The sequence below is a fragment of the Hippopotamus amphibius genome, chromosome 2, assembly GCF_030028045.1.
Source record: "Hippopotamus amphibius kiboko isolate mHipAmp2 chromosome 2, mHipAmp2.hap2, whole genome shotgun sequence".
Taxonomy (NCBI): domain Eukaryota; kingdom Metazoa; phylum Chordata; class Mammalia; order Artiodactyla; family Hippopotamidae; genus Hippopotamus; species Hippopotamus amphibius.
This window is the reverse complement of record NC_080187.1, coordinates 206,474,908-206,490,308: the sequence shown is the minus strand read 5'-3', so window position 1 is coordinate 206,490,308 and position 15,401 is coordinate 206,474,908. Positions and strand designations below refer to the sequence as shown.

The 15,401-nt window shown below is 35.0% G+C and overlaps 1 protein-coding gene across 1 annotated transcript in view; it reads left to right on the top strand.

Moving 5' to 3' along the window:
* CLPX (caseinolytic mitochondrial matrix peptidase chaperone subunit X) overlaps positions 1–15,401 on the top strand; it is a 45,274-nt gene that overhangs the window by 17,304 nt on the left and 12,569 nt on the right. Inside the window, exons 4-10 of the mRNA XM_057723353.1 lie at positions 750–904; positions 3,014–3,173; positions 4,861–4,902; positions 8,875–9,051; positions 9,417–9,581; positions 10,380–10,468; positions 11,446–11,610. Coding sequence (XP_057579336.1) covers positions 750–904; positions 3,014–3,173; positions 4,861–4,902; positions 8,875–9,051; positions 9,417–9,581; positions 10,380–10,468; positions 11,446–11,610 — 953 coding nt within the window. The remainder of the gene's footprint in view (positions 1–749; positions 905–3,013; positions 3,174–4,860; positions 4,903–8,874; positions 9,052–9,416; positions 9,582–10,379; positions 10,469–11,445; positions 11,611–15,401) is intronic.

Here is a 15,401-nt window from a genome sequence, read left to right as displayed (position 1 = left end):
AATTTCAACCAATCTTTTTCTCTAGATGCAGTCTATCACAAAATGAAAGAATCTTGGACTTCCTAGGTGGCGCAGTGGTTAAGAACCTGGACTCGAGGGGGGGGGGCGTCAAGGAAGGGAGGGAATATGGGGATATGTGTATAAAAACAGTTGATTGAACCTGGTGTACCCCCAAAAAAAATAAAATAAAATAAAATAAAAAAATAAATAAAAAAAAAAAAAAAAAAAAAAAAGAACCTGCCTTCCAATGCAGGGGACACGGGTTTGAGCCCTGCTCTGGGAAGATTCCACATGCCATGGAGCAACTAAGCCCATGCGCCACAGTTATTGAGCCTGTGCTCTAGAGCCTGTGAGCCACAGCTATTGAGCCTGTGTGCCTCAGCTATTGAAGCCCATGCGCCTAGAACCCGTGTTCCTCAACAAGAGAAGCCACTACAATGAGGAGCCTGCGCACCACAATGAAGAGTAGCCCCCGCTTGCGGCGACTAGAGAGAGCCTGTGTGCAGCAACGAAGACCCAACACAGCCAATAAATAAATAAATAAATTTATTTAAAAAAAAAATGAAAGAACCTAGTTGAAATGTAGTTTACTGAAACCATCTTTATCATCTGTTTTAGGTATAAATTAGGCTGTTTGTTGTGGCAAGTGGAGTGAACTATAAACATTTTTGTCAAGTACATAGATTTCAATTTCAGTGAGTTTTTAAGGTTAAACATGATTTGAATTACTTTTCTGTGTCCTTTTACAGCATCCACCCGCTTTGTGAAGTGTGAAAAATGTCATCATTTTTTTGTTGTGCTGTCGGAAGCAGACTCAAAGAAAAGCATAATTAAAGAACCTGAATCAGCAGCAGAAGCTGTAAAATTGGCATTCCAACAGAAACCACCTCCTCCCCCCAAGAAGGTATAGGTCTTAGCTCAGTCTTATAAGCACTTTATCTTGAAAACATTTCATTGCTCACCTCTCTCCAGTTTATATTGAATTTTAATGCTAGTATCTAAACAGGTATTATAAGCTCTTAATATGGACTATATCTGACTAAATTGTTACTGATATTTGTTACTTGAAATTTAGGTATGGAGTCTATTGCTGGTTTCCCATGTCATGATTATTGTATTCATAGCAATGAGATATAGTTGATGATTATTAAAATAGTGTTAATACTAAGTTAATCTAAAAGGATGTCCTTAAAATAGAGTAGCTGGGGATTTATTTTTGTTAGTTTGGGCCCCTAAATAACACCAGCCTGCAGTTTCCCCCCTTAAATTAATCTACTTTATGATAAAACAGCCTCAGGCAACAATGGAAGCAAGTCATTTTTTCATGACAAATGTGCCGGAGCTCTCCTGTATAGCACTGTGACTTTTGTGGTGTGGGTTCTTTCTAGGAGTCAAACGCATTGTGATTTGGCCATGTGAAACACAGCAGAGTGTACCACCAGTTTCACTGGGCGCTTGGCGTGCATGTTCTTAGGAGGAGGAGCCCTGCCGCTCCGCTGTGTGCCCTCTGTTCTGGCCATGTCTTAGATGTTTGCACACTTACATTATTTCTCACCCTCTGCCTCAGGTTAGCTTTTTTCTACTGTTTAGATACCAGTGCATTTGTCTCCACAAATGTACTATAGCAGATTTAATAAATCATGGGTATAATTTGTGAGGAATGATGATTTTTAAAAACCATAATAAAATACATACAGTCAATGACTATAGAATTTTTCATGTAAAAATAAAGTAATGGAAACTATAGCTGTTAAGCTTTATATTCCCCACTAATTTGTGTAGACTTCAGACATCTGAGTCAAAGTTCTAGAGAATAAAGTTCTAGAAAATAATTATTTTCAGGAGTTAGTGAATGTTAATTTCTGTTTTCTAAAAGCTGAAAGAATTTACCCCAGGTGCTAAGCTGTTGGCAACATCCAAGTTTCATATAGAGCTTTAGTTTCTACCAAGAATAAGGCTTTTAGGTTGCCATTTAGATAAATACATAGCTTTAAAGTTAATATCTAAGAAAAAGCTAAATGTTTAGATTAAAACACATTGATATTGGTGATATAATGGTTTTTGATTATATAATGCCTATTTTGAAAAGGTTAGTTTTATAATGCATTGTCTTTGTGCAGAATGTTATTCATATTGAGAGAGGTGTAAAAAGGATTTTTGAAAATGATTTACATTAATGATAGTTTTAGACCCATGGTGGCAAGTGTAGGTATTCTAATTGACTTTAATATTAACTTTCAAAAATGAGGATCTTTGTTTATAGAATAGAAACTGGCATAGTAGTAGAAGAGTACAGGGATACTTTGTTAAGCTAGAGAACAAATGAATGGTGTTTTGCTCCTTTAAAGTTTGGGGCCTCTGAATCATTGCTACATAATGTATCATGACCTTGGCATTTTGTTTTGGATGAGTGTCTTTGTTCAAATTTTTTTTAAACAACTTTACATTTCAGTTACTTTTTTAAAATATTAATTTATTTTTATTTATTGTTTGCATGGGGTCTTCATTGCTGCGAGTGGGCTTTCTGTAGTTGCGGGGAGTGGGGTAGCTGCTTTTCATTTCAGTGCACAGGCTGCTTATTGCCGTGGCTTCTCTTGTTGCGGAGCACCGGCTCTAGGAGTGCAGGCTTCAGTAGTTGCTGTGTGTGGGCTCAGTAGTTGTGGTTCGAAGGCTTATTAACTTGCTCAACGGTATGTGGGACCTTCCTGGACCAGAGCTGGAACCTGTGTGCCCTGCATTGGCAGGCGGATTCTTAACCACTGCGCCACCAGGGAAGCCCTCTTTGTTCAGATTTAAAACTGTAAGCAAATGTGCTCAGTATAGGACTTCCCCTGTGGTCCAGTGGTTAAGACTTCATACTTTCACTGCAGGGGGCACAGGCTCAATCCGTGGGAGGGAAAGTTCCGCATGCCGCTTGGTACAGCCAAAAAAAAAAAAATGTGCTCAGTATATAACTTTAATGTGTATATTTTGATAGCTCATAGTAAATTATTCATATCTAATCATTTTTCAGATTTATAACTACCTCGACAAGTACGTTGTTGGCCAGTCATTTGCTAAGAAGGTGCTTTCAGTTGCTGTATACAATCATTATAAGAGAATATATAATAATATCCCAGCTAATCTGAGACAGCAAGCAGAAGTTGAGAAGCAGACATCATTAACTCCTAGAGGTTAGTGTTTTGATAATTGACCAAAATAGAGATTAGTATGCTTACAGGTAATCTTTATTTGTAACTCTTTGCTTTTTTCTTCAAATACTTTTAGTACAGTACAGCATTTTTCAAAATGCAGGTCACTTCCCATTAGTGGTTCATGAAATCATTTCAGTTCATTGCCAGCAGTATTCAAAAAAGAGTTAATAATCCAGCTGTAAAAAGCAATGAAACTGGGACATTTGTAGAGACATGGATGGACCTAGATAGAGACTGTCATACAGAGTGAAGTGAGTCAGAAAGAGAAAAACAAATATCGTATATTAACACATGTATGTGGACTATAGAAAAATGGTACAGATCAACCGGTTTGCAAGGCAGAAATAGAGACATAGATGTAGGGAACAAACATATGGACACCAAGTGGGGAAAACGGGGAGGGTTGGGGGAGGAATGAATTGGGAGATTGGGACACCAAATTGTACACTCTAAATATATGCAGTTTATTGTAAAAAAAAAAAAAAAAAGAGTTAATAAGTGTGAATAGAAAATACTAGAGTACCTTAACAACTTGTTAAGTATTATTTCATAAAAGTTTTGTTTTCAGTTCTGGTGTATAGAGTGAGACATCATTTTTGGTTTGTAGACTTGATCACAACTATTTCCTCATGACCAGATCATTGCAATGCTCTTTATATGACTCTGAGTTCTTCTTTTTGGGATTCAGGATACAGAATTTCATTTGCCTAAGTCAGAGATATATGGAGATGATAACTCATACAGAACATATTCAGCACTCTTTCTTTTTAGTCCCCAGCTACAGAGTGCTAGGTTCAGGGCAAATTTGTAAGTGATTCCTATTAATGATAAATTTTGATGTACCAGTATACTGTGTAATGTCAACTTACTGTGGACAATATTGTGTGTTATATTAATAGAATGATTTTATTTAAAAAACTGTGAATAGAGTAAAATGTAAATATCTTAAGGTTTTGTCTGTTTGTTTGTTTTGGCCAGGGAGCTGTGATTTCTGACTTGTCCTACAGTCTATCGTTTTATATTCTTTTAGTCATCATTTTACAATTTTAGGGACTTCTGCTAAATACTTTTAATATTAAATTACTTTTACTAGCTACTAAATATATGTGATTGGCTTAATTAAGACACTTGTTTACTGGTTGAACTTACCGCAAAGTAGGTAGTAGGGTCAGTTACTTTTTTTAGAAAGTGTAAATCATAGTAACTAATGAAAAACTTGGAACCTTCTTTTTTATAAGGTCCAAATAACATTATTTAGTCATGGAGCAAAATGATTTATTCTGATTTCTTCAGTCAACAAATTAAGCTCTTCTAGATGCTGTAAAAGCAAATGGTTATATGGTGTTTATAGTATGAGGGATTTAAACTCTTTTTAAAGACCTGAATTATTACTACTCTTTTCTTAAAATAGTTAGCAACTTTGTATTTGACAGATGTGAATATTAGCAACTGGACAGCCATCATTAAGCCTGTTTGGGTTTTTTTTTAATATAGAAAGGAAGTAGCATATAAATTCTTTAATAATGTGGAAAGCTGAAAGAATGTTAATGAACATATTCTTTAAATATATTTGAAAGAGGGCAAGAAGTGGAATACTCCTTGTCTTGTTCCCCTAAATTAAACAAATATATAATATTTTCATGTTGCCATTTTCATCCTTTCTTAGAGTTAGAAATAAGAAGACGGGAGGATGAGTACAGATTTACAAGTAAGTGACCTCTCTTCAGGTCCTCCTCTGTAATCATTCTTCCTTTTGAGATTTACCTCAGTGAAGTTTGTCAGCGATAGTAATGATGGACACGTATTTGTGTATTACAAAGAAAGGTATTGTATATTATCTAAACCTGTTTGTTATACATGGTATATATAACTTTGGAACAGTTTCATAGCTAGTTTGTATAGTTTGTAGATGGGTTATTTTAGATATCTGATTTTATCTTTTCTGTTGTGATATTTCTCAAAGCATAATGTAGAGAAATAAAAAGTATTATATGTAGTTTTCCTCTATAAATCTATATCTGCATATTAACAGAAGTTGTAGTTTTAAAAATCTGTAGCTTGAATGTTATATCCTTTTTAAAAAAACAAAAAACAAAAACAAAAACCATACAATTAGAGTTGGCCTGCCTATAAGTGACAGATTTTAGAGGAGACAGATTATGTTCCAGCTACTCTTTGCCAAAAACCACACTGTTTGTTTTTTGATGTTTATGAAACTTAGTGTAGACTTGCAAATTATACATAAGCCCCAACTCACTGTTGTGAGCCCTTAGACTGCCCCTGTAAGCATCAAATGGTCTGGTGGAGGGTGCGGAAGGACCTGATACACCAAGGATAGTGGCCATTCTGATGTCTTGCACGCATTTCTTTGGAGGTGGGTATAGCTGCTACACAGAGGGTGAAGGTTCCGAAGTTATTATAATAAGATTCATGTAGTCACAAAAGACAAAAAATAATAGGTAAGCCAGTATGAACATTTTTCACTTGAAAGTTTGATAATTTTACATTTGCTTTTGAACCAAGCAGTATTATATATGTATCTACTATTTGAAGTGTACTATATATTCATGATGAGCTATGAGAACATAACTAGTTTACCAACTCTGGCATGAGATTTATTACATGAAATAAAGTATGCTATACATATGTAATCATAAATGTGGACTGATGAAACTACTATGACTTATTAAAGAAAAGTCTATAGTGAATATTTTGAAAGAAATATGTATGTAGTGATTTTTTAAATCTATGTAGTGATTTAATATAATTTAAATGTTAACAAGTAACAGTATTTAAGAACTTGAGCAAAACAATCTGTAATTACATATATTGATTGACTTGGAAGTTAGTACTTTGAGAGCTTATGTAGAATTCACTTTCATGTATAGTTTAGTCTTCTCCTATGTGGGGTATTGAGTTCTAAAGTTAGGGCATTAGGCCAAAGTCCTGTATAATTAAAATATCCTTGGAAGTTCCTTTGGAAATCACGTATTAGAGACCAACATGTGTCTCTTTAATATGTTAAGACTGATTATTTTTTTCCTCAATCATTGGAACACAAGGTTTTTCTGAAGTTAAACAGCAAATGAAATAGTTGGCTTGCATATAAGGGCTGTGTTATACAAATACTGAAACACAAGAAAATAGTAATACTAATAGTAAATTCTTCCAAAGTACGTATAAAACTTTCTGCCAGGTACTGTTTCAAGTGTTTTACATGTATGTACTCATTTGATCTTCCCCAAACTTATGATACAGAAACTATTATTTTCACCACCATTTTACATACAAGAAAACTGAAGCACAGGAATTTTAAGTAGTTTGCCTAGGGCCGTATAGCTGATGAGCTCCTAGCAACTTACTGTTGTAGCCTGCTTACTCATAATTCTCATTATAGAGAACTGCTTCAGCAGTGAGAGACATGCAAGATCAGAGACTTAACTGAAAATATAAGAGAGTTATCTCAAGTTTACCCTCGGGCATATTTTCATAAATGGAATAACAAACATCATTTGTTCTGTACTATTTAAATTATTCCTCTTTTTTTAAAAAAAACTTAAATCATAGTGTAAGTTAAATACATGTGTCATGTGATTCCACTGTAGTTAATATGCTTCTAGCAGTTTTGTTCAAATTACCAAAATCTTTTCCCCATTGGGCAGACCTACTCTTCAGCCAAGCACCTTCTTATATTGTCACAATTCCTAACTAGATTTTGCTGAAATTAAAAAAGAAAGTTTTTCTTTTTTTTTGTTTGGTAGGGACAACTGGCTAACTGAAAATATAGAAGACTGCATTTTTTTTGCCTGATGTGAATTATAATGAGGCATAACTGTGATTTATTCACTGATCATTAACCCTTAAGTGTAGCACAATTTAATTAGATTCACATGTTTATTGAATGCCTATTATTTTTGATGAATGGAATAATCCTTTACCAAAGGGTGTGACCCAAAGATAGTTTGAAAGTGACAGCTAGATGGAATAGGACTATAATAATATGTCTGCTTGAACATCTGTCTTTTGGTTTGATTAAAATAATAAAGCATTGGAAAATACTGATATTCTTAGACAACCTAAAAATAAATCCAGAAAATATAAATAGGTATGATTTGAGCACAGATACCTTAAATGCTGAGAGCCAGGAGCGGTATGAATATTTATAAATCTGGCTAATTGAAAAGAGTATTGGGATTCTTTCCTTCAGCCAAGAGTGAGAATAAGACCTTTTTGTTTTTTTAATTAATTAATTAATTTTATGGGCTGTGTTGGGTCTTTGTTGCTGTGTGCAGGCTTTCTTTATTTGCAGTGAGCGGGGGCTACTCTTCGTTGTGGTATGCAGGCTCCTCATTGTCGTGGCTTCTCTTGCTGTGGAGCACGGGTTCTAGGCACATGGGCTTCGGTAGTTGCAGCACATGGACTCAATAATTGTGGCTCACAGGCTCTAAAGCTCAGGCTCAGTAGTTGTGGCTCACAGGCTTAGTTGCTTCGTGGCATGTGGAATCTTCCTGGAGCAGGGCTGGAACCCATGTATCCTGCATTGGCAGGCGGATTCTTAACCACTGTGCCATCTAAGAAGCCCAAGACTTTTCTTTTTTTAAGGGATCCAGCTGCTAAATTGTTAGTTCACCAGCAGTATGATTCCCATGTAGTTAAGATTATGTCTCTAATGGGACTTCCCTGGTGGTCCAGTGGATGAGACTCTGTGCTCCCAGTGCAGGGGGCCTGGGTTTGATCTGTGGTCAGGGAACTAGATCCCACATGCATGCCAAAACTAAGAGTTCACATGCCACAACTAAGGAGCCTGCGAGCTGCAGCTAAGACCTGTTGCAACCAAATAAATAAATTTTTTTTTAAAAAAGGTTATGTCTCTAGGAACTGCTGTGATCCAGTTGAGATCTTGTAAAATCAGGAATTCAGATAGGGCAAGGGATCATGAGTCTTACTGTAGTTGGTTTCTCTGGGAGACTCACAGTATCATTTTTGAATGTGGAAGAGACTGTAGAGGTCATATGTTTCAATATTTTCACTAAGGAAGCAGGGCCAGTAAAGCTAAGTGACTTGCCATGCTCCTACAGTAGAACTGAGACTAGAACCCAAGTTTTCTATTTCTCAGTTCAATGTTTTTCCCTTTCTCTACAGCCCTGCTTCTTTTCATTTGTACTGAAAAAACTAATATACCTTTGTTTATCTTTCAGTGCCTCCAAATCAATTGTGTTTTGTTCTTAAACCTTCCAATAGTGTGTTTAAAATTGATAGGACAGGTATTAGCCATTTTATAGATTAGGGCACAGAAACACAAAGTGTATGTGACTTGCTCAAGATCATATAGCTATTTAGAGGCAAAGAAAGGACCATAGCTAAAGCTTTCTGACTCCTAGCACTGTTCTCCTATTATACTGCCTTCTTTTCAGTATAAGTATATTCTTCATACAAGTTTATATAAATAAGGAAGGTAAAAAGAATCCATTTCCTTTGCTTGAGGTTCACTGAATAATCATTGTGTATTGTACATTTGTCATTAAATAATTTGAGGTTTTCCTCCTTTTTAGGTAAGACAAAATGTCAGAATATTTAAATTTTTTCTAAATAAGTGATTGGTTTTAGATGTAGGGTTTTATTGGACATTTTTTCAAGTAAAATCAAATGAAGCTCTAATAATTCCTTTGGCATTTTTCAGAGTTGCTTCAGATTGCTGGAATCAGTCCACATGGTAATGCTTTAGGAGCATCAATGCAGCAACAGGTAAATCAACAAATACCTCAGGAAAAACGAGGAGGTGAAGTATTGGATTCTTCCCATGATGACATAAAACTTGAAAAGAGTAATATTTTGCTGCTTGGACCAACTGGGTCAGGTAAATAACTTACTGAAAAAATTACTACTCATTTAAAAAAATAGAATATAAATCATTCTGTAATCTGTGTCTTAGAACTAGGGGATTCTCACTCTTAAGAAAGAAATATAAGGCCAGTCTTATGGTAGTTATACAGGGCTTAAAGCTGAATTTGAGGTGTTGGTATTGCCCTTAGACTAGTCCCTAATGTCTTAACAGGAATAATGAAAATAGCATACTATTATATCTGAATAATAGTAGAGAAAGATGTTATAGTAATTTTTTTTATTATATACTCTTCACATTTAATTTGTTTTGCATTTTTGTAGAGAAATTGTATGTCAACACATTTTTAGTAAACTTTTAAATACTCTTTCTATTTGTAGGTAAAACTCTTCTGGCACAAACTCTAGCTAAATGCCTTGATGTCCCTTTTGCTATCTGTGACTGTACAACTTTGACTCAGGCTGGATATGTAGGTGAAGATATTGAGTCTGTGATTGCCAAATTGCTCCAGGATGCCAATTATAACGTAGAAAAAGCACAACAAGGTATGTTTCAGCATAGTTTGTCAGTCCCCAGATATAGTCTGTTGGCGAAGCAGTCTAATAGCAAGAGATAATAAAATTTTTATTTTGAGTTAAGGAGTAAAATTCTTTAATTATGTGAAAGTAGTTCTGGCATACTGACTAAGGGCCAACAAAGTTTGCTTTGCCTTATTGCCATAATACAACTACTAGGGTGAAAACAGGCCAAATTACTATTCCATCCTGTCCTGACTTACCTCCAGAATTCTAATGCTGGGGTGGGTTGGGGGAGGGGACAAGGACAAGTATAAGAGAGTGCAAGATGTATATAGAAACAAATTAGCCTGTTGACCTAGGGGATGTCGTAGATGCCTCATTTCTCCTTTACCTGTCTATCATCTGTCCTTGTTTACATGAAGAGCTTGACAGCTTCCTGTCCAGATTGCTTTAAGACAAGAATATAGATGGGAAAAAATAAGCTAAAGTTTTGCTAGTACCAGCACTGTATCCACCTTTTGCTTTCACACTATACCTCTATCTCAGCTTCTTAATAAAGAACCTGAAAACATTAGTGGGGTAGATAACTATTGTCATAGAGAATTGGTTATCATACCCAAGTGTTACTCTGTAGAATAAATTATAAAATGTTTGCACAAAATGATGAGTGGGAAAGCTAGCAGTATATTTTTATAATATTAAGCCATTGCATATGATGTGTTAAAGATTAAATAACCTTGCTCTCTAGCTACCTAGTCTTTTAAAGCTGAGTTAAATTGTGTATATCTTTTTCATATTATAAATAGAATCCTCCTTAAATTATAGGAATTGTCTTTCTGGATGAAGTAGATAAGATTGGCAGTGTGCCAGGCATTCATCAGTTACGGGATGTAGGTGGAGAAGGCGTTCAGCAAGTAAGCAGTTGAATATTTTGTTCAAGCCCACTAAAAGGAAGGGAATACATCAACCTCCCAAATATTGTACGTTTGGTTTCACATTCAATTAGATTCTGTTTTTTTTTTTATTTCTCCCACTCCAAACTCCACATACCATTCAGTTCAGATCCTAAGAGAAAGCTGTTGGCAATTTTAGATACCAAATTACCTTTGCTAGGAAATTTAAAATATTTTAAAGAAATAAATGAAATTTAATTTTTATTGGTTTTATTCCACAAAGGCCCAGTTATATATTTCTGGAAGACTCTTGCAGAAAGTCCTGGTTCTGACTAGACATAAATGAACTATGTATATGTATCTTATTCTTTTCACTTAGTTAGAAGATAAAATAGTGCTTTACTCCTTGTAGAGTCATAATTAAAGTCAAAATGAACTATTGGTCAACTTGACCTTTTACTGGTAACTAATTATGACATAAACTATAGGGTAATGAAAATTGCTTTTGTTTTTTTGACTAAGACATAGAGAGGTACAATCATACTTATAAAATGTGCTAGATAATGTTTTTTATAAAAGCATCTCAAAATGTAGGTATTCTCAAAGTTTAACACTAGGAGTAGAATAGAAATTTAATTTGCATAAAAGACAAATCTTCAAATATTTTCAAATTTTGAATGTTCTCACCATGGTTAGGTAACATCTTTCAGAGTCATAATTCTATCTTTATGTCAGAATTATGTCTTTACCATCAAAAACAACCTCTCAGGTTGACTGTTTCCTGAGTGCATCAGGAGTCTTATAAATATTCCAAATAAGTTTATGAATAATTAATATGATAGTACGTTAGATTTTCATGTTATAGAAATGTGGGAGTTTTCTTCAGTTATGCTCATTGACCATAACCACATATTATTTTCCCCATTAAATCCCATTATCTAAAGTATAATAAATAATACACTTAATATGATGCCATAAATCATTTATTCTTTACTTAGGGCTTATTAAAACTACTAGAAGGCACGATAGTCAATGTTCCAGAAAAGAATTCCCGCAAGCTACGTGGAGAAACAGTACAAGTTGATACAACAAACATCCTGTTTGTTGCATCTGGTGCTTTCAATGGTTTGGACAGAATCATCAGCAGGAGGAAAAATGAAAAGGTAAGTTTTTCTGAGTGGTTACTAGGAGAGAGAGCATTTGAAGTTAGAGGATGGACCCGTAGTTTCTATTCTCATATCTGCTGGCTATCAGTTGTGGATTTTTAAGAGTTAGGTTTTCTTAGAGTATACCAGAAATATATTCCTAGTTATTTTTAAAATTTCAGAGTGGTAATTTGGAAGACTTCTAAATATCATCTATCATGGGTATTTTTAAAGTGTAACTTGATGATTTCAATTTTATATTTCATCTAAAGAGTTTATTATTTGAGGTAGCTGCTGTATCAGTAAAATTTCTACTAATTTCTCTTGCCCAATTCACTGGAGCCCAATAAAGAGCTTGTTTCCATTGCCCCTGCCCATAGAGTATTCATAGATCACTGCTGACATTCACAAAAGGAGGAAAGCAGTTTGGAGGGTGGGGTAAGGGTTATCATCCCACCTAGTTTTATAGTTGTTTCTTGAACTTGCTCATAAACCTTGATTTTAACTGGAACTTATTTCTTCATATCCTCAAGGTTCTTGCCCAGTACCTATTTATTTATTTATTTATTTATTTATTTTTATTTTTTTTTATTTTTATTTTATTTTTATTTTTTTTTTGGGGGGTACACCAGGTTCAAACAACTGTTTTTATACACATATCCCCATATTCCCTCCCTTCCTTGATGCCCCCCCCTCGAGTCCCCCCCACCCTCCCTGCCCCAGTCCTCTAAGGCATCTTCCATCCTCGAGTTGGACCTATTTATTGATTGAGTATGATAAAATGTAATGTCAGCATAGTGGCAAGAAGCCTGAAAACATGCCTGTTTTCCATGCTTTTGTGTTTTACATAATAGCCACATCTGTTTTACATAATATATTCCACCTAAATGGATATATTGTAGATCACCTCATTGCTGTATTGCTTGCTTTAAGTCTCCTTGGCCTTGCATGTTTAGTAGCAGTTTAGTTTTTAGTTTAGGAATAGTAGCTACTGAAGTAGCAGTTTAGTAGCAGTAAAAAAAAAAACTATGCTGCTAATGGAATGGTTGCCTGTGATAATTTCTTTGCGTAGCCTAGATGAAAAACCTCTTGTACAACTACTAACTGAGCCATGTAGTGCTGTTATTCCTCAGTATCAGGCCTTATTCAGCATGAATAGGTTAGATTTTTATGTTTCATATTAGTTAATTTATGTTTTTCTTGCTTTTGAAAGTCTGCATTAGTCTAACAGATTAGAAAGAAGAAATTATCTCTTTGTGTGTGTGTGCTCATGTGCATGCACATACATGTGTATGAGAGAGACGGGATGTGGGAAGGTGGGAAAGAGAGAAATAACTTTATATTTGAAATTCTGTAACCAAAGGTAAGGACCATGGTCTTATATTTATTTATAATTCATACTTCCAAAAGGAGTTTGAAGCTATAAAATGTGGAAAAGAACAGTTAAAAAAGTAATGTTAGTAAAGAGGTCAGAAACATGTAGAAGGAAGGTTTAGAACATTTCAACTTAGTGGAAATTCAGTCACTTCCGTTTAGCTTTAAACTTTTTTTTTTTATTCATTTAATCCTCATACCAACTGTGTAAAGTAGGTAGTTTTTTTTTGTTCAGGAAATTTTATTGAGATATAACTGACATACAATAAACTGCATATATTTAAAGTGTACAATTTGATTTTTTTTTTTTTTTTAAGTAATGTTTATATGGCAATCCCAGTCCCCCAGTTCGTCCCAACCCAACCCCTCCCCGCTTTCCCCCCTTGGTATCCATATGTTTGTTCTCTACATCTGTGTCTGTATTTCTGCTTTGCAAACCAGTTGATCTGTACCATTTTTCTATAGTCCACATATATGCATTAATATATATTTGTTTTTCTCTTTCTGTCTTCATGTACCACATCTTCTTTATCCATTCATCTGTTGATGGACATTTAGGTGGCTTCCATGACCTGGCTGTTGTAAATAGTGCTGCAGTGAACATTGGGGTGCATGTATCTTTTTGAATTATGGTTTTCTCTGGGTATATGCGCAGTAGTGTAATTGCTGGGTTATATGGTAATTCTGTTTTTGGTTTTTCATGGAACCTCCATACTGTTCTCCATAGTGGCTTTATCAATTTACATTCCCACCAACAGTGCAAGAGAGTTCCCTTTTCTCCACACCCTCTCCAGCATTTATTGTTTGTAGACTTTCTGATGATGCCCATTCTAACCGGTGTGAGGTGATAAATACCTCATTGTCGTTTTGATTTGCATTTCTCTAATAATTAGTGATATTGAGCAGCTTTTCATGTGCCTCTTGGCCATCTGTATGTCTTCTTTGGAGAAATGTCTGCTTAGGTCTTCTGCCCATTTTTTGATTGGGTTGTTTGTTTTTTGGATATTGAGCTGGATGAACTGTTTATATGTTTTGGAGATTAATCCTTTGTCTTTTGATTTGTTTACAAAAATTTTCTCCCATTCTGAGGGTTGTCTTTTCGTCTTGTTTATAGTTTCCTTTGCTGTGCAGAAGCTTTTGTTTCATTAGGTCCCACTTATTTATTTTTGTTTTTATTTCCATTACTATAGGAGATGGATCAAAAAAAAGATCTTGCTGTGATTTATGTCAAAGAGTGTTCTTCCTGTGTTTTCCTCTAGGAGTTTTATAGTGTCTGGCCTTACATTTAGGTCTTTAATCCATTTTGAGTTTATTTTTGTGTATGGTGTTAGGGAGTGTTCTAATTTCATTCTTTTACATGTAGCTGTCCAGTTTTCCCAGCACCACTTATTGAAGAGGCTGTCTTTTCTCCATTACATATCCTTGCCTCATTTGTCATAGATTAGTTGACCATAGTTTATCTCTGGGCTTTCTATCCTGTTCCATTGATCTATATTTCTGTGTTTGTGCAAGTACCATATTGTCTTGATTACTGTAGCTTTGTGGTATAGTCTGAAGTCAGGGAGTCTCATTCCTCCAGCTCCATTTTTCCCTCTCAAGATTGCTTTGGCTGTTGGGGGTCTTTTTAGTCTCCATACAAATTTTAGGATTTTTTGTTCTAGTTCTATTAAAAAAAGGCCATTGGTGATTTGATAGGGATTGCATTGAATATGTAGATTGCTTTGGTTAGTATAGTCATTTTCACAATGTTGAGTCTTCCAATCCAAGAACATGGTATATCTCTCCATCTGTTTGTGTCATCTTTGATTTCTTTTATCAGTGTCTTATAGTTCTCTTTGGACAGCTCTTTTACTTCCTTAATTAGGTTTATTCCTAGATATTTTATTCTTTTTGTTGCAGTGGTGAATGGGATTGTTTCCTTAATTTCTCTTTCTGATCTTTCATTGTTAGTGTATAGTAATGCAAGAGATTTCTGTGTGATAATTTTGTATCCTGCAGCTTTACCAAATTCATTGATTAGCTCAAATAGTTTTCTGGTGGCATGTTTAGGATTTTCTATGTATAGTATCATGTCATCTGCAAACAGTGACAGTTTTAGTACTTCTTTTCCAATTCGGATTCTTCTTATTTCTTTTTCTTCTCTGATTGCTGTGTCAAGGACTTCCAAAACTATGTTGACTACCAGTGGCAATAGTGGGCATCCTTGTCTTGTTCCTGATCTTGGAATGCTTTCAGTTTTTCACCATTGAGAATGATGTTTGCTGTGGGTTTGTCATATATGGCCTTTATTATGTTGAGGTAGGTTCCCTCTGTGCCCACTTTCTGGAGAGTTTTTGCCATAAATGGGTGTTGAATTTTGTCAAAAGCTTTTTCTGCATCTATTGAGATGATCATATGGTTTTTATTCTTCAGTTTGTTAATATGATGTATCACAT